At 47.5% G+C, this 19,651-nt stretch overlaps 1 protein-coding gene across 1 annotated transcript in view; it reads left to right on the top strand.

Annotated features, from left to right (window-relative positions):
- Positions 1-19,651, top strand: part of ATP9A (ATPase phospholipid transporting 9A (putative)) — a 131,155-nt gene that overhangs the window by 91,758 nt on the left and 19,746 nt on the right. Inside the window, exons 15-19 of the mRNA XM_079718608.1 lie at positions 3,055-3,216; positions 11,402-11,494; positions 12,697-12,780; positions 14,147-14,317; positions 15,846-15,944. Of these exons, the coding sequence (XP_079574734.1) occupies positions 3,055-3,216; positions 11,402-11,494; positions 12,697-12,780; positions 14,147-14,317; positions 15,846-15,944 (609 nt within the window). The remainder of the gene's footprint in view (positions 1-3,054; positions 3,217-11,401; positions 11,495-12,696; positions 12,781-14,146; positions 14,318-15,845; positions 15,945-19,651) is intronic.

The raw sequence follows: 19,651 nt of genomic DNA, 5'->3' as shown, positions 1-19,651 counted from the left end.
AATCAGCCCCCAAGGGGACTTGTGAGGTTTTGATTAGGACCTTGGACCCAAGGGGTGGGAGATGGGGCAACCGGCACAGTCAGAGTAGGTTCCTTAACTCCCTCGAGGGGTTTGCTATAGAAGAAAGCATGGTTAGAAGATGTTTCTATTCAGCTGTAATTCATGCTTCCCCGGGAACACTTGTCACTGTTGATCATTTCAGATTCATGGTTCAACTTTCCCTCCAGCACAGTCCTGTGGGGTCCGCGGCAGGGGGACCCAGGCTGGCCAAGGCCAGAACTGCCTCTACGGCCCTGAAAGCCACTTCCCCTTCTGGAGTTTCAGATCCTTTTCTTGATTGAAGTTAAGAACAGGCTTTGGGGGAATTCGTGTATCTCCTTGAAGCCCAGTATCACAGACTCTTCACATCTTTTCAGAGCAATTAAATATGTTTTTAAGGGGTGAAGCAACGGCTGTTTAAAAGCAAGGATGAAAAAAGCTTTTTCCTAGCAGTCGTGTTGGAAAGCATCCGAAGAAGAATTTCCTTTTTCTTTGTTACTAAACTGTTATGTAAAGGAGGATGTAAATGTAGTCAAGCACGTATTTGTAATAATCTCGTATTGTGTTGGGATATTTATTTACTTAATTAAAATTAAAAATATTAAAAATTAAAGAAGTACGTGTACACACTAAACTATTTCAGTAGTATACAGAGAGAAGAGTGAAGTGATTTCTCTTCATGTGTATCATCCTATAAGCATTTTAGTGCATGTACCCAAGGTTTGTTTTGTTTGTTTGTTGGTTTGCTTTTGCGGTACACGGGCCTCTCACTGCCGTGGCCTCTCCCGTTGCGGACCACAGGCTCTGGATGCGCAGGCTCAGCGGCCATGGCTCATGGGCCCAGCCGCTCCGCGGCATGTGGGATCTTCCCGGACCGGGGCACGAACCCGTGTCCCCTGCATCGGCAGGCGGACTCTCAACCACTGTGCCACCGGGGAAGCCCCCAAGGTTTTTAATATGTATATGGATGGGATTTTTAAATTTATATCAGTGTTTACTGATTTGTTCATTTTAAACTTGGGAAGAAGATGGTTAGTAGATAGGACAGGCCATATTGAAATTCAGAGTGATTAGGTGAAACAACTCTATGAATGAGTTTCCAAAGACGTATGCAGGTTGATAGCAAAACAAACAAACAAAACCAAACTTGATTAGCCCTTTCTTTTGGAGGTGGAGGTCAGTGGGAATTAGGAGGTGGGCACCTTTGGGGGCTGTTACTATGCCTACCACGCCCCCCGTCAACTTTCTGACGGTGACAGTGAGTCAGGGGTGACCGGGCACACCCACTAAGGATGCACTGATGTGTGTGCACCCGTGTTTAGAGAACAGGCGTTTGGATGGCCCGGGATTGGCACTTTCCCTTGGGCTACTTGGGTCAGCTAGACACAGGATTCGATCTCCTCTCAGCCCATGGCAGCTGCCTGCCGAGAGCAGCTCACCTGGCCTCTCTGACTCTGTTTCTTCATCCCTCGGGTAGAGCTGCTTGGCACTTCCTGCCTCAGTGGGCTGTGCTGACAGGTAAACACGATGACCTTGCGGTCCGTACGCCGTAGGCTCTTCGTACTTACCCCTGTCTCCCCCCCACCCGTGGCGCGGCCCCCTTCCTGTGGCAGTGGCGGTGAGGGCTTGGTGGTCTCCCCTCCCCAGCTCCCCCCTCTGTCCCCGCCTTTTCCACTCCTATTTCCTTCTTTCCCTGAAGACCCCAGACCAGATTCATCTGTAGACGTGTTTTATTTTCTTCATGGGCCTTTTTTTTTTTTTTTTTTTTTTTTTGTGGTACGCGGGCCTCTCACTGTTGTGGCCTCTCCCGTTGCGGAGCACAGGCTCCGGATGCGCAGGCTCAGCAGCCATGGCTCACAGGCCCAGCCGCTCCGCGGCATATGGGATCCTCCCAGACCGGGGCACGAACCCGTATCCCCTGCATCGGCAGGCGGACTCTCAACCACTGCGCCACCAGGGAGGCCCAATTCATGGGCCTTTAGAACATGCAGCTTCGTGGCTCACATTGAAAAGTGAGAGATCTCAGGGACAAGGTCAGATTTCTGGTTTTTCTTGAGAAACTGGAAGCTCTGGCCACCCTGGGTCCACATTCCCGCGGGGCAGCCTCCTTCAGAGGGGGCACTGGCTCCTGCCCGCCGCAGTTCCCACTGGTCTGGCCCCTGTCTTGGAATTTGCATCCTCCATGCCTTTGACTGGAAGTGAAGCAAGCCTTGCTCGGGCTGTGAGACGATTCCAGCTGGTGGCCCTAGGAAGTGTAGTGGGTGGTGGAGGGCTTGGCTGTGCACCAGGTAGATCCAGGTTCCTGCCTAGCCGGCCGTTGCCCCGGAGCATCACCTCAGGCAACTTAATGAGCTTCCGCAAGCCTCAGTTTCCTCATCTGTACAGACCAGCGTTCTCCCCCTGTCAGTACCGCCTGCCATGTGGGGTGGGGTGATTCTCTGTCGTGGGGGCTGTCCTGTGTGTTGTAGGATGTTTAGCAGAATCCCTGGCCTCCACCCACGAGATGCCAGTAGAAAATATCCACCCCCTCCTCAGTTGTGACAACCAAAACTGTCCCCAGACGTTGCCATGTGCCCCTTGGGGGGCAGAGCTGCCCAGTCGAGAACTGCTGTAGATCCCCTCCCGGTTGTGCGTGTGTGAGTTTCACAGGGAGCCTGGAGGTGAGTCGCGCCACCCCGGTGCCGTGCTCCTGGCTTCCCCGTGTTTGTGGTTTGCCTGGTGCAGCTCCTTCTAGATGTCATCTCTGGTTGTGCTGATCTTGAAGCCTGTGCGGTTCTCTCTGCCACAGCTCTGGCGCGTGGCCTGCTTTAGGGCCCAGAAGAGACGGCAGCTGTGAGCACCGAGCCCCCGCAGGCCTAGAGGGGCGGGTGCGGCCAGCAAGACCTCCCCCAGGGATGCAGGCCCTGCTCAGCCTCACCTGTCTCTGCTCCCCCGTCCACCTTTACGTTCATTTGCTTGACCTGTGAACCAGGATCCTTGGCTGTGTATCTGACCTTCGACCCTTGTCACATTTAGGTGGCCCTGGTGCAGTGGACCGAAAGTGTGGGCTTAACACTGGTGGGCCGTGACCAGTCTTCCATGCAGCTGAGGACCCCTGGTGACCAGATCCTGAACTTCACCATCTTGCAGATCTTCCCTTTCACCTACGAAAGCAAACGCATGGGCATCATCGTGAGGGTGAGTTGTCTTTTATTTATGATTTAAAATGGTTAAAAAAAAAAAAAAAACCTGCCTAAGTCTGCTGTGTATGTCCCTGTGGCTGGACATTCTTTCTTACCCCTTTCTTTATTGTATTATTGCCTGTCGTTCAGACTAACAAGAGGATATAATTCCCTCAGAAGAAAGAATTAGGTCATCAGTTGGACAGATCTCAGATAGCTGCTCAGCTTTTGGTTAACTCACTTCCAGAGTGAAAGGTCTAATGAGTGTAGATTGAGCATTTCTTGGTAATAGTACATTTCTCATTGTATACTCTTTCGTTTAATTAAATGTTATTTTCTATTGAGGTGGCATTCACGTGACATAAATCAATCATTTAAATGTGTAATTCATTGGCATTTAGTACATTCACAGTGTCTTGCATCCACCACTTTCCTCAAGTTTTGAAACACTGGCATCACTGCAAAAGGGAACCTTGTATCCATTAAGCGGTCACTCTCCATACCTTCTTCCCTGTAGTCCCTGGAAACCTCCAGTCTCTCTTCTAGGATTTATCTATTCTGGATATTTCATATAAATGGAACCACACAATATGTGACCTTCTGTATCTGGCTCCTTTCACTTAGCATAATGTTTTAGAGATTCATCCATGTTGTAGCATATATACATACTTCATTCCTTTTTATGACTGAGTAATATTTTGTGTTGATGATCCATTCATCCATCAGTGGACATTTGGGTTGTTTCCACCTTTTGGCTGTTGTGAATAGTGTTGCTATGAAGGTTCGTGTATAAGGATTTGAGTATCTGTTTTCAGTTCTTGTGAGTAGATACCTAGGAGTGGAATTGCTGGGTCCGTTTCCCAATTGCTGGATAATTCTATCTTTTAACTTTATGAGGAGTCGCCAAACTTTTCTATAAAATGCTGCACCATTTATAGGGTTGGCTAAAAAGTTCGTTCAGGTCTTTCTGGAAGATGTTACAGAAAGACCTGAACAAACTTCTTGGCCAGCCCAATACATTCTACCAGCAGTGTATGAAGTTTCTGTTTTCTCCATATCCTCATCAGTGCTTGTTATTTCCCTTTTTTTTTTTTCATTGTAGCCATCCTAGTTGCTGTGAAGTGGTATTTCATTATGGTTTTGATTTGCGTTTTCCTAATAGCTAATGATGTTGAGCATCTTTTCTTATACTTATTGACCACTTGTATTCTTCCTTGGAGACATGTCTGTTCAAGTCATTTGCCCACTTTTGAAATGGGTAGTCTTTTATTGTTGTGTTGTAAGAGTTCTTTATGTAGTCTGGATACTAGACCCTTATCAGAGATATGATATACAAATACTTTCTTTCATTCTGTAGCTTGTCTTTTTGCTTTCTTGATAAAATTCTTTTGATGCACAGAAGTTACTAATTTTGATGAAGTCCAATTTATTTTTTTCCTCTGTTGCTCTTGACTTTGGTGTCATATCTGAGAGTCCATTGCTAAACCTGAGGTCATGAAAATTTACCCCTATATTTTCTTTTAAATGTTTTTGTAGTTTTATCTCTTTAGATCATTGATCCATTTTGAGTTATTTTCATACATGGTGTGAGTTAGGGGTTTTAACTTCATTCTTTTGTGTGTGGATATAGAGTTGTCCCAGCACCGTTTGCTGCAGAGACTATTGTTTTCCCATTGAATAGTCTTGATACCCTTGTAATTAGATATTTTCGATGATTTTTCATTCATACAGTCACAAAAGTTATTGGAAAAAAGTGTCGTGATCACTCAACATTGTCATTTTGGCATTAATATCTCAGATTTTCTTTTTATATTTTTTGAAGCTTTTATTGAAGTACAGCATACAAAGAGAAAAGTGCAAACTTCATGAGTGTACAGCTCAAGTGTTTACAAAGTTAACACAGTGTAACTCACATCCCGGGCAAGGAACAGAATCCCTCCCACCATCACCCCAGCAGCTCCCTCGTACCCCTTTCTGGTTACTGCATCCTTCCTTCTCACAAGGATATAACCACTGTCCCATTTCTACCACTGACTGATTTTTGAACTTTATATAAAGGAAACTGTACAGTAGATACCCTTTTGTGTTTGAGTTCGTTTGCTCAAATTTATATTTATGTATTGATCCACACTTCTGCATGTATTATAGTTAAAATTTTTTTTTAAACAAAGAAAACATTGTGCATTCAATTGAAATCCCATCTGCCCTTTCTAGATGTGCTTCCTCTCCAGTCCTACCCCAGGTTTATCACTCCTATGAATTTTAAAATACTATTATCAGACACATTGGGTATAAATAATATGTATTATGGTTTTCACGTTTTTATTCTCTCTATAAAGTGTCATTGTAGTATATATATTATTATTCCACATCCTAATTTTTGTTTAACATTTTACAAAAAGCTTTATTTATGTTGATGCACGTAATCCCACTTTATTTCTCTTAGCTGACTTGTGTTGCATTGTACAAATATACCTCAGCTCCTTCCATCTATTGCCGTTCCCTCCTGATACACATTTAGGTCATTGCCACTTTTTTTGCCGATAGAAAGACCACTGCCATGTGTAGCCTTGTCTGCTGCAGTCTCCACTGTACATATGTCCATGTTTTTCTGTGGACTACACCCAGAGGTGGACTTGCTGGGTGGTAGAATATATACATCTTTAACTTTACCAGGTATTTTCAACTTTTTCTCCAAAGTGCTTATACTAATCTCAGTCCCACTGTTTTCTGCATCCTCACCAACGCTTGATAGTGTCGGACTTTTAAAGTCTTGCCAATCTGAATTAATACCTTGTTTTCCTATTTGCTCTTTTACTCACACTTTCCATTCTGGGAAGCCTGGAAGCCCTGTGTTCATAAGCCACTCGGCTCAGTAGTTCTTAAACCTGGCCGATAGGGACTTCCCTGGTGGCACAGTGGATAAGAATCCGCCTGCCAATGCAGGAGACACGGGTTCGAGCCCTGGTCCGGGAAGATCCCACATGCCGCAGAGCAACTAAGCCCGTGTGCCACAACTACTGAGCCCGTGTGCCACAACTACTGAAGCCAGTGTGCCTAGAGCCCGTGCTCCGCAACAAGAGAAGCCAACACAATGAGAAGCCTGCTCATGCACGGCAGCGAAGAGCAGCGCCCGCTCGCCGCAACTAGAGAAAGCCTGAGCGCAGCAACGAAGACCCAGCACAGCCAAAAATAAGTAAAATGAGATCTAAACAAACAAATAAACAAACAAACAAAACCTGGCTGATCATCAGAATTAACCATAGGAGCTTTAAAAGTTGCAGACTACTTTAGTCCCAGTCCTATTTTGGTATTGAGATGGTTCCCTGGTGTTCTTAAAGGTTCTTCACATTGTTTGGCTTGGCTGGAGAAAATGCTGCCCCATATCATGAGAATCTTTGGAATAAGACTCTCTCATTTTTTAAACAAATGAGGATCCCCTCCGCCCTATCTACACAAGTGTTTCATGCCTTAGGGGTCAGAGTTGTAGATTCTATTGTAGTAAATTAGTAATAATAGAATTAGTAATAGGAGTAATTAGTAATAGTACTAGCAGCACTAGTAATAGGAATAGAGTTAGGAACAATAATAATAACAGAGGTAACATTTAAATGGTGCTTACTGGGTGCTAGTCACTGTTGTAAATGATTTGACAAAACAACTCATGTAATTCTCATGATACCATTGCAGTTGGCACTTAACAGAGGAGAAAACTGAGGTATAGAGAGAAGAAGAAACCTCCCCAAGTTCATATAGTTAGAAAAGGTGGAGCTGGGCCTCTACCCCAGGCTGTCTGGCTCCCAGGTCATGCTGTTTCTCGCCAGGCCCTGGGAGTTTGGGTGTGATGAGAGGGATGTGGAAAAGCTCACAGAGCACCCGCGGTAATGTTGAGGTATTGTGTTAATTACATATGGCGTTGTGACAGATTATCCCGCATGTGATGGCTTAAAACAACAGGAAGTGCTATCTGACAATTCCTGGGCCCCAAGGAGTCCGGGTGCAGCCTCGCCGGGCCCTCTGCCTCGGGATCTCTCATAGGCTGCAGTCATCCAAGGTTCAGCTGGGGCAGGATTCACTGCCAGGTAAAATCAGTGCTGTCAGCAAGAGTCAGTTCCTCGCAGTTGTTGGGCTGAGGACCTTAGTTCTATACCAGCTGATGGCCAGAGGCCACCCTCATCCACTGCCCCACAGGCCTCTCCATACACCAGCTCCCACATCAGCTGGCTTCATCCAAGTGAGTCTGTGAGAGTGTGAACAAGACAGAAGGCACGTCATCTCAGAACCGACCTCCCTTCACTTTCGCCTTATTCTGTTACTAGAAGCAGGTCCCTGGGTCCAGCCCACCACTTGGTGGGCCTGGATCACCCAGGGGTGTGAACACACCAGGAGGTGGGGAAAGTGGGAGTCACTGAAGAGGCTGTTTCTCCAGGTAAAAGTTAGAAACAGCTCCATGAGCTGCAGTACTGATGGTCCAGTGACACACAGTACGAACGTGCCTTGAAAATTACACATTTTAACGGATTTTTATGTCCCTGATGCCAGTAGTCTTCAGACTCTATCAGACATATATCCTTGGCAGTTTTTGAGTGGGATGGGGGCTTTTCCTCCCATGCAGCTGCTGCTTTTCCCACTGATCTGTGCCTAGCCTGCCCCGTGGCTTTTAAACTGTATCTTGAGTGCATGTCTGATGTCAAGAACATCCATGGCCTGGAAGCAGCCACATGAATCCTGTGGGTGGGTGTTTCCTGGGGAATTAGAGTCATTATCTACGATGGAATTACTTTCATTTTGTTCCAGCCTTTATTTTTCCAGGTTCTAGGGCCATGGACTATGCTGGAGTCATTTGAGGGTTGAATCATCATCAAATAGTCCCGATATCAGCCGTTCTAGAATAAGTGGGCTGAGTGCGTCACCCTTCCTTTAGTTGCAAAGGGCTATCATTCCCAGACATGCATCATATTTTATGAGATGTGACCCCTGTATCTTCCCACAGCAAGAACGGGATCTGTGTCTGGGAGTATGGGGTCCTGTTGGGTGTGCAAATCTATCATTGCTTTACAATAGCACTCCACCCTTCCCAGGTTATATTTTTAAGAAATCAGCATTCGGAACAGATAAGTATGTATAGCAGGGGGTCAGAACCGTTCGTCTGTATTTCCGTCACCCAGAGACAGCCCCTCTTGCCTTTTCAGGGAACTTCCCTTCAGTTTTTCCTCTAAGCATAAATGAGTGTAAATAGCCACACACAATTTTATAAAACTGGCTTCCAACTCCACCTAAAGCTTTCTAAAACTCCCACCCCCTCCATTGAACAATAGGTATAGTGAAAATGTTCTCATATCATCAAAACACGATTTTTATGATTTGAATGTGGGCATGGTGTTTTGCTGAAAAAATGTAGCGTTATTTAATCAAATATTCCTTTCTTGGATACTTAGGTTGTTTTCCATCTCTCACTACTAACAATGAATCTGTGCACATCCATCTTTGTTAGGCTGTCTTTAATGTGATGCATATTATTTTGCTAATAGTTTTGTTTTCTGACCTGTCTCCCTCTCTGTCTTTGGTTTTGCAGGGTGCAAATCCATGCCCAGGGCTGTGGAGCTAGCTCTCCACTTAGCACGAATCTCACTGTTCTCCTTTCACGAAGTGATTCTCATCCTGGGGCCATCTTGCCCCCAGGGGACATGGGGACACATCTGGGGACCTTTTTGGTTGTTACAGCTCAGAGGGTTGTGCCACTGGCATCTAGTGGATAGAGGTCAGGACAGCCTCATACCAAAGAATGTTCCAGCCCCAAATGTTCATCGTGCCAGGGCTGAGAGACTCTGTTCTGATATGGCCATCTTTTCTGTCTGTTGTTTGAAAGTAACTGCCCAGTTACCTGATGTGAGGAAGTTTTCCCTCAGTTATAAAATGGTTCTCAACCTGGTTTAATGACGGTTGACAGTTATAGTTTTGTTCTCACCTGGCTCATCAACCCTCTTACACATGTGTGAGCTCGTGGACGGTTCTGTGCAGCATCTTCTTACCCCTCACCAAGCGAGGTCTGGTCTTTGTGTGGATCTCTCTCTGAGAAGGTCAGTGAGGTTAGAGAAGCCGGTTTCGTTGGGGCTTGTGTGTTTGTCTCTGTGTCGTTTTGTGTTTGTTGTGTTACCAGATGGTCCCCTGCCCTCCCCCCACCCTCCCCCCTTGGCGTGCTGCATTCGGATCATTGGTATAGATCATACCCTTGTCACTGTCTGAATAAAAGAGGCCTTTGAACAGGTGCCAGAGTCAGACCACAGTGGAAAAAGATGAGGCCCCAAAACAATGCAGCACGACCGGCAGACCTCTGTAAATTTATAGCGTAATCTTGCCATAATATGGGAACGAAGTAACCTTGTGATGAACTTGGTGGGAGGAAATGACTAACGGGAGGAGACAGTCGGTACAGTATTTATATTGGACAAGATGTCCGAGTTCTCTTGAGCCCCTTCTGGAGCAGAGGAAGCTGGGGAGGGGGACGTTATTTCCCAGAGCAGCATTTGGGTGAAGGCGAAAGGAAAAAGAAACCTCGGGTGCTTTCATGTTCAGACCCCACGGCTATCTTTGGCCCGAGTCACAAGCAGGCATAGATGTAATCCATCAAAGAAGCAGCCTGCAGTTCTGGTGCTTTTAAAGTGCAGGTGCCTGTTCGTGGCCTGTGGGTGCTTTTATGAGTAAGCATGTTGTTCTAAAAGATTGTCCGTGATCAGAGGCGTTCAGAAGTTACTTTAGTAGATGAAACTATACCACTGATTTGGCCTTGGGTATTTATTTCCTATTGGATGAAGAGCTTACAGGCATGCATTCTGGGCCTCCTGGGGTAGCAGAATTTAGGCCCAAGGTGGTGATGGCCACGCTCAGTTAGCCTTGCCCATCTCCATTGCCTCCAGCCTCCCTGTGATGCAGGTCTGTGAGGAAAGAGTCATGGGATAAGAATTGACGATTTTACCATCATTCCTTAAAGCCAGGGTTTCTCAGCCTCAGCACCATTGACATTTGGGGCGGGATGATTCCCTGTTGCGGGGACTGCCCTGTGCATTGTAGGACGGTTAGCAGCATCCTTGGTCTCCACCCACTAGATGCCAGTAGCACCTCCCAGTTGAGACAATCAAATATGTGTCCAGACATAGTCGGAAGTCCCCTGGGGGCAAAACCACCCCCATTCAGACCCCCGGCTTAAACCTTGTTTTCTACAAACAGTGCGACTGAGGGTCTTGAGGAGTGACTGTCACCCCAACAGGAATAATAACACTGGGTGAGCATTTTCTGTGGATGTAGGCCCTTTGCTACCTGCTCTATGTAGATGATCTCGTTTAAGCCCCAGCAAGCTATACGGTAAGAGTTGTTACGATCCCGATTTTACAGAGGAGGAGACTGAGGTCTAGAGAAAAGAAGTAGCTTGTCCAGGTGCACACAGCTGGCAGCTGGTGCCGGGTCCAAGCATCTGATGTCTGTGCTGTGATGTCACCCTCTCCCCAGAAAATCTGGTCAGTGTGAACAGAAAATCTGGGTACTTTGCTCTCTAGCTAAGCCCTCAGGTAGACGTAAGGGTCCCACGTTGTCTAGAGCAGTAGCTGTCAACTGAGGCAATGTGTCCCCCAGGGGACATTTGTTAACGTCTGGAGACATTTTGGTTGTCACCATGGGGATTGCTGCTGGCATCTAGTGGGCTAGGGATGCCGCAGGAGATGGTGCAATGCAGAGTCCAGCCCCGTCATGGGAAAGAATTCTCCAGCCCCAAATATTAACAGTGCCAAGGCTGAGCAACCCTGATCTCGAGAATTATCTTACTTCCCAACTCTTTCCGGTAGACCACGTTTTGGCAACACTGGCAGCCCCGCGTATAAATTTAAAATTATCTTACAGTGTGAGGGTCAGTCCTCACACTGTAAGATATTCCCCTTAGAACAGCAATAACTGTAAAAACAGAGTTCTTCAATCCTTTTGATCTTGCTTTCATCATTTAATGATTTTCCAAATGCTTTGAGTTTTCTTGTTGTCTGTGGCCTTTGCCCCAAAGTGAGGCTCCCCTCTCACTTTTCATCTTCGGCCAAGTGAGAAAACACTGGCGTCCACTGAGTACACTTTGTGCAGCATCTCTCGTGGGAAGCGGCCACTGGAGCGGAACACAAGCGTTCCTCTTGGGTGTTCATTCCTCCCGGCCCCCCCTCTAGGATGAATCGACTGGGGAGATTACGTTTTACATGAAGGGAGCGGATGTCGTCATGGCTGGCATCGTGCAGTACAACGACTGGCTGGAGGAAGAGGTAAGCATGACGTGGGGTGTGGAAACGGGGCCTCGGATGCGTGTCCTGGAGTCGGTCCCTTGCATGGAATAGTGAGATGGGTCCCTGCATGCGTTTTCTGGGGCTATGTAACAAATCACCCCCAAATTTAGCAGCTTAGGAGGACGCGTGTTATTTCTTACAGTTTCTGCGAATCAGCAACCCAGGCACAGCTTAGCTGGGTCCTCAGCTCAGGGTCTCTTAGGCTTTGGTCAAGGGGTCACCCAAGGCTGGGGTCTCATCTGAAGGCTCAGCTGGGGCAGGACCCACTTCCCAGCCCACTTAGTGGTCATGGGCAGGATTCAGCTCCTCAGTGCCTCTAGGCTGGAGGCAGCCACATCCCTTGCCATGTGGGTGTCTCCATAAGGCAGCGTACAGGTGGTCCTGGCTTCATCTGAGACAGCAAGCGTGGGAACAAAGATGAAACAGAGAGAAGTGACCTTCTTGGAAACGACCTCCCTTTACTTTGCCACATTCTGTCTGTTAGGAACAAGGCACTGGGTCCAGTGCACACTCAGGGCAGGTGAACATACAAGGGTGTGGGTACCAGGAGGCGGGCATCGTGGGGCCCCGTCACAGGCTGCCTTGTCCCAGTTTGTGACGTGGGAATTGGCTGCAGCAGGGAGGGAAGGAACTCTCCAGTCTGTCAGGCCATTTCTGTTTCATCTCCCATCTCCAGGTGCAGAATTCACATTTTATGTTCAGTAATATCATATTTCCAGTTAGTGAGTAACAAACCCAAATGCCGACAGGGGCCAGGCAGGTAACTCAGGTGAATGAAACGGGCCGGGACGTGTTTCCTGACAGCATCACACTTTGTGCGTTGAACGTGTTGGAATATTCTTCACTTGACAGCTGTGTTTCTTGGGACCGTGTAGAAACAGCCGCCTTTCAGTATCACTGGCTGTGGTCATTTGGGAAAGTGCTCTCGTCAAAGGTTCGGTTTTTCCAACGAGCCAGGAACCCAGATTAGTCTCTGAGATCTTACTGCATTGACTTAAATTTTGAGGCCCCTTTGGAAGGTTTGCTGAGAGAGACTGCTTTAGGGGAAAGCAGCGATCTGATTTGCCGTTGCACTGGCCCCCTGGGAGGGGCATCCACTTCAGCCTCCAGCCCTCCCCAGAGAGAGTCCGGGATACAGAGCCCTTAGTGCGGCTCTCCGCTGACCGGGGTTTGCTTTTCAGTGTGGAAACATGGCCCGGGAAGGGCTGCGGGTGCTTGTGGTGGCGAAGAAATCCCTGGCAGAGGAGCAGTATCAAGACTTTGAGGTCAGTGGTTCTGTGACTTTTCTTTTACTTTTTAGCCCCACTCACCTCTCCATCTTCCCCTCCCTCATTCTGCTCTGGCCAGACTGACGTCATCTCTGAGCACACCAGGTTCTTCTCTCTGCCCGGTCCTCTCCTCCCTCACAGAGCTCCAAGGCCCCCCTCCCTCACTTCCTTTGGGTCTCAGCTCAAATGCCGCCGCCTCTGAGAAGTCTTCCTGGATTCCCCCATCTAAAGCAGCCCCACCTCATCACTCCCCATCGTCACCCTGTTGAACTTTCTTCATTGCATTTATCACCAGCTGTAATGACTTTGTTTATGTATGTATTTTCACATTCCTTTTGATAGCTTCTTTCTGGAATAAAATCTTTTTGAGAGCAGAGACTTTATCAGTTTGGTTTGCCCTTGTACCCCAACACTTAGGATAGTCACTGTAAACCTTCTGAAAAATTTGAAGTGAAACCTTCAAATTTGAAATTGTAAACCTTCTTGGAGCCCTAATTTTTTTAAGCTTTAAAAAATGTTGGATGTGAACTCAATCATTGACTTTCACTACCAAGGCTTCCAGTATAAATATGTCTTGTTAATTGTCATCTCGTCCCATGGGTTGTGTGTTCCTTGAGGGGAGGGTCCTTGTTGTACCCCGAGTCCTGGCACAAAGCTGAATGAATGTATTTACACATGACTGAAGGGGAAAGAGACCAGGTTCGGGGAAAGGCTTCTGTGGCCCTTGTCCTTCTCCACCCAGAGGAACCGTGCTTGGGTCTGTCTCTTTTATGTGCTTGAGTTCTTTGTAAAGTTTTATTTAACGAGAGTTCTAGCCCTGATAAAATTCTACCTTTCTTTCAATTTTAAAGGCATATGCTTTGTGACAGCTGTATCTTTGTTAACACCGTAAAGAGGGGATAAACAGAAGGGTTGGGTCGATGGTCTTTGGAAGTAAGACTTTGTCTTTAGACAACCTGGTGGTCAAGAGTTCTTGGTTACAGAGCATATGCTGTGTGGGGAGAACCTACTGTCTTTTGAGATCTTGAGTTGTACTAATCCTTGTAAAAACCCAGTGAGGTTGGGGCTGTTATTTCCTCTTCGGGGAGGAAAACCACGGAGGCTCAGAGAAGTTAAGTGACCTGCTAGAAGTTGCACAGCAGGTGAGTGTAGAGCAAAGGGTGGAGCTCCGGTCTGTCCAGCTCCAGCGTCTGGACTGATGAACTGGGAAGGAGGCTGGAGGTCTCAGTTTCACCCCTTTGAGGTTCACCCAGGTGCTGGGGTCCCTGCCCTGTGTGGGGGGGATGAGACGCTCCCACTGCCAGTTGGTCCGCCTTGCACCTCCCCATCCTAAGCGGTGACAGTGTCCCCTGGTGTGTCCCAGGCCCGCTATGTCCAGGCCAAGCTGAGTGTGCACGACCGTTCCCTCAAAGTGGCCACAGTGATCGAGAGCCTGGAGATGGAGATGGAGCTGCTGTGCCTGACAGGGGTGGAGGACCAGCTCCAGGCGGACGTGAGGCCCACCCTGGAGACCCTGAGGAACGCCGGCATCAAGGTAGGGTGAGCCTGCCTGGACCCACTGCTGAAATAGGTTGCCGCATGGCAGTGAATTCCAGACTTAGACCAGTGATCCTGTCAGCGGAGGGTGAAAATTAGAGATGGGGGGAGGCGGGGCCGAGGATGGAAGTAGTGACAGGGAACCGGGCTCGGACAGTGACCTGTAGCCCTCCCATCCTTGACAGCTGTGGAAGACATCTTGTGTGTCTGCTTTTGCTGCCGGCTTCCCCTCTGCACGCCGGGCTCCATGGAGACAGGACCGAGAGCATCTCCTTAGCTCTCAGGACCAGCTGTGTCCCACGCATTTGCGGTGTTTGTTATATTCTTGTTGAGTGTCCGGCCAGCCAACCATCTGTCTTTTGGTCTGGGTAACTGAATGACCACCCAACAGAGTGACCATCTGCCCCAACAAACTGCCATATTTACATTTTTGTTTGGGGCCAAAAAATACATATCTAGTAGTTTAATCCAGAGACGCCAGTAGAGGGCGTCTGGGGAGTGGGCTGCATCTCAGCGGACCCAAGCAAGGGATTAGCAAACTCATCGGCTAGAAGCTCCTGAAAATATGTAGGTTAAGCTGCCTGCCTCTGCCCAGAGCAGCTCTAGGCTGCATCCTTGGGCCCGCATCTGGCAGGAGTGCCCGTGAGCGGGGCGATGTCAGCAGGACGGATGAGGCCTGGGCCTCCGTTTCCCACCTCATAAAGTTACTGTGAAGGAACGATGCACAGCACTTAACAGGTGCCCCGCACGGTAAACACTCGGGGAACCTTTGTGGTTATTTTCTTTCCTGCGCTTGCCCTGCTGCCAAGATTTCCTTTGTCCGATGACTCTAAGGCCCCCACCCCACTTCCCCACTGGGAGCAGAGAGAACAGAGGGTTAATGGGTGAATCAGCAGCGTAGGAAGCACATCCGTTTAGACTCTGAAGACCTGGGTTCTGGGCCTGGTTGGGACAGGAGCTAGCTCTGTGGCTTTGGGCAAGTCACCTACCCTCTCTGAGCCTGCAGCAGTGAGACGCACAGTGCTCAGTTATGAGGCGAGGAAGAACCTGGCACGTTTACTGTCGGCGTTTTAGTTAGGGTTCAGCCCCCTGAGATTGCTCGGGGGCATCCGGCCACGTAGAAAGACCCTATGGGACGTGACAAATCAGTGTTTCCTGTGGGACATGGAAGTGACCCCTCATCCATACAGCCTTCCCCTTCTTTGAGATTATTTATTGCTTTAAGAAAAATTTCCAGAACGGGGATTAGGAGGGCAGAGGTTGAGTTTTACGATGTCTACTGCAGCATGCGGCCAGTTTTTCAGAAGTGCCACACCAGCTTTTGCTGCCACCAGCGGCGGACGCCCAAGGTCTTGAAACCCTTGAACTGGGCCCTTTCCTGTGGTTCGTTGGGGACATTGTAGGCCTCAAGGAGGTAAATGGAACGTATCAAGTTCAGCTCGATGTGTTTGGAAACTCGGCTGACACAGGCGACAGGCTAGCCTCAAACACTAACCAAGGGGACCCCTTCCATGCGGTAATTTCAGGTTTGGATGCTGACGGGCGACAAGCTGGAGACAGCTACATGCACAGCAAAGAATGCACATCTGGTGACCAGAAACCAAGACATCCACGTTTTTCGGCTGGTAAAGCGTTCTCTGCTCTGGGGCCCTGTGGGGTGGTGCTGCCGTTTGCCCTGTAACCTCATAGCCTCGCGTGGACCCCTGGGTGGGGGGTGGCGGGAGCTCACGTCGTTGGTTTGGGTGGATCACTGAGTGACCCAGGCAAGGCTCAACGATTCCTGCTGGTGGTGGTGCAGGAACACCTGGTTACCGCCCCGTGTTAACCTGTGTTCCTAACCCGGTGCTGGCTGTGGTCCCTTTGAGGAGCTGACGGGAGTTAGGCATGATCAGCGTGAAGGATGCAGATGAGCTCATACGTGTGAAATTGTTCATACAAGTCTGGGATTTCCCTGAACCCTTCAAAGCCAAGTCCTTGGGTAGGAAATCAGTTCCAGATCGCAGATACTGGCCTGTCTGCCCTCCTGAAGGAAACCCTTGAGGCACCTTTAGAAGGAGGTGTGTTGGGTGGCAAATGAATTCCCTGCCCTGGTGGCCAGCGCTTGGCCCAAACAGTGCAGGCACAAGGAGCTGCTGCAGGGCTCGAAGCCAAGGACTGTGACTGGCCTTATTGAGTGGGGAGTTGGGAGGGGCACTAGGTCTCCTCTGGGGCCAGATGTGGTGGTCCTGCTCCTCTGTCATCAGAGCTACCAAGCCGAACAACTGGATCTAGATGTTTTGGGCGTCTCCCCCCATACCCCTGCCTTTGGTCTATAGCCCGTTGAAGCTTTATGAAATCCAGCAGTTTTGGGACTAGCACAACCAGCATCGTGTGGAGACAGATACAGTGGATCCTCATTGTTCATGGATGCTGTATTTGCAAATTCACCCACTCACTAAACCTTGTTTGTAACCCGAAAATCAATACTCGAGGTGCTTTCAGGGCCCTATATGGCTGCACGCACAGCAGTGGAAAGTCTGAGTCATCTGACGAGTGAGTTCCTAGCTGAGGTGGAGAGGGGCGGTGCTCTGCCTTTTTAAAAAAAAATGTATTGATTTATTTTTGGCTGCGTTGCGCACAGTCTTCCTCTAGTTGCGGCGAGCGGGGGCTACTCTTCGTTGCGGTGCGCGGGCTTCTCATTGCGGTGGCTTTTCTTGTTGCAGAGCACGGGCTCTAGGCGCGTGGGCTTCAGTAGTTGTGGCACGTGGGCTCAGTAGTTGTGGCTCGTGGGCTCTAGAGCGCAGGCTCAGTAGTTGTGGCGCGCGGGCTTAGTTGCTCCACGGCATGTGGGATCTTCCTGGACCAGGGCTCGAACCTGTGTCCCCTGCTTTGGCAGGCAGATTCTTAACCACTGCGCCACCAGGGAAGCCTGCTCTGCCTTCTTGTCTCAGCTCTCAGGCGGACGCAAGGGTCCTTTTCAGTCCACTCAGTGCCACGTTTTTTGCATTTTTGTGGGGTTTTTTGTTAGCAATTTCACCAACATGGCCCCCAGCACAGAGCTGGGTACTGACCATATCCCTGAGTGCAGGAAGGCTGTGATGAGCCTCCCGGAGATAAGCTTCCTCCAGGCATGAGTTATGGTCCTGTTGGCCATGAGTCTAGGGTTAATTAATCAATAATAAATATATTTTTTAATTAAAAATTTTTTTATTGAAGTGTAGTTGATGTACAATATTATATGTTTCACGTGTGCAACACACTGATTCACAGTTTTTAAAACTTATATTCCATTTATAGTTATAAAATACTGTCTGTATTCCCTGTGCTGTACAGTATATCTTGTGGCTTATTTATTTTATTTTATTTTTAAATTTTTTAATAGATCTTTATTGGAGTATAATTGCTTCACCATACTGTGTTAGTTTCTGTTGTACAACAAAGTGAATCAGGTGTATGCATACATATATCCCCATATCCCCTCCCTCTTGAGCCTCCCTCCCACCCTCCCTATCCCACCCCTCTAGGTGGTCACAAAGCACTGAGCTGATCTCCCTGTGCTATGTGGCTGCTGTCTGTTTTACATTTGGTAGTGTATATATGTCCATGCCACTCTCTCACTTTGCCCCAGCTTCCCCCTCCACCCCCGTGTCCTCAAGTCCATTCTCTATGTCTATGTCTTTATTTCTGCCCTGCCATTAGGTTTATCAGTACCATTTTTTTTTTTTTAGATTCCATATATATGTGTTAGCATACAGCATTTGTTTTTCTCTTTCTGACTTCACTCTGTATGATAGACTCTAGGTCCGTCCACCTCACTAAAAAGAATTTCGGGTTTTTTTATGGCTGAATAATATTCCATTGTATATATGTGCCACATCTTTACCCATTCATCTGTCGATGGACATTTAGGTTGGTTCCATGTCCTGGCTATTGTAAATAATGCTGCAGTGAACATTGTGGTACATGTCTTTTTTTGAATTATGGTTTTCTCAGGGTATATGCCCAATAGTGGGATTGCTGGGTCATATGGTAGTTCTGTTTTTAGTTTCTTAAGGAACTTCCGTACTGTTCTCCATAGTGGTTGTATGAATTTATATTCCCACCAACAGTGCAGGAGGGTTCCCTTTTCACCACACCGTTTCCAGCATTTATTGATTCTAGATTTTTTGATAATGGCCATTCTGACCAGTGTGAGGTGATACCTCGTAATTTTGATTTGCATTTCTCTAATAATTAGTGATGTTGAGCATCTTTTTTATGTGCCTCTTGACCATCTGTATGTCTTATTTGGTGAAATGTCTATTTAGGTGTTCTGCCCATTTTTTAATTGGATTGTTTGGTTTTTTTTGATATTGAGCTCCATGAGCTGTTTGTATATTTTGGAGATTAATCTTTTTTTTTTTTTTTTCTGCGGTACACGGGCCTCTCACTGTTGTGGCCTCTCCCGCTGCGGAGCACAGGCTCTGGAGGCACAGGCTCAGCGGCCATGGCTCATGGGCCCAGCCGCTCCGCGGCATGTGGGATTCTCCCGGACCGGGGCACGAACCCGCGTCCCCTGCATTGGCAGGTGGACTCTCAACCACTGCGCCACCAGGGAAGCCCAGGAGATTAATCCTTTGTCCATTGTTTCATTTGCAAATATTTTCTCCCATTCTGAGGGTTGTCTTTTCATCTTGTTTATGGTTTCTTTCGCTGTGCAAAAGCTTTGAAGTTTAATTTGGTCCAATGTATTTAGTTTTGTTTTTATTTTCATTACTCTAGGAGTTGGGTCAAAAGAGATCTTGCTGTGATTTATGTCAAAGAGTGTTCTTCCTGTGTTTTCCTCTGAGAGTTTTATAGTGTCTGGTCTTACATTTAGGTCTTTAATCCATTTGGAGTTTATTTTTGTGTATGGTGTTGGGGAGTGTTCTAATTTCATTCTTTTACATGTAACTGTCCAGTTTTCCCAGCACCACTTATTGAAGAACCACCATTGTATGTTCTTGCCTCCTTTGTCATAAATTAGGTGACCATATGTGCATGGGTTTATCTCTGGGCTTTCTATCCTGTACCATTGATCTATGTTTCTGTTTTTGTGCCAGTACCATACTGTCTTGATTACTTTAGCTTTGTAGTATAGTTTGAAGTCAGAGAGCCTGATTCCTCCAGCTCTGTTTTTCTTTCTCAAGATTGCTTTGGCTATTCAGGGTCTTTTGTGTTTCCATACGAATTGTAAAATTTTTTTGTTCTAATTCTGTGAAGAATGCCATTGGTAGTTTGATAGGGATTGCATTGAATCTGTAGATTGCTTTGGGTAGTACAGTCATTTTCACAATATTGATTCTTCCAATCCAAGAACATGGTATATTTCTCC

Source organism: Hyperoodon ampullatus, assembly GCF_949752795.1.
Source record: "Hyperoodon ampullatus genome assembly, chromosome: 14".
Taxonomy (NCBI): Eukaryota; Metazoa; Chordata; class Mammalia; order Artiodactyla; family Ziphiidae; genus Hyperoodon; species Hyperoodon ampullatus.
Note: the sequence above shows the minus strand (reverse complement) of the source record. Positions and strands in the feature narration are given on the sequence as shown.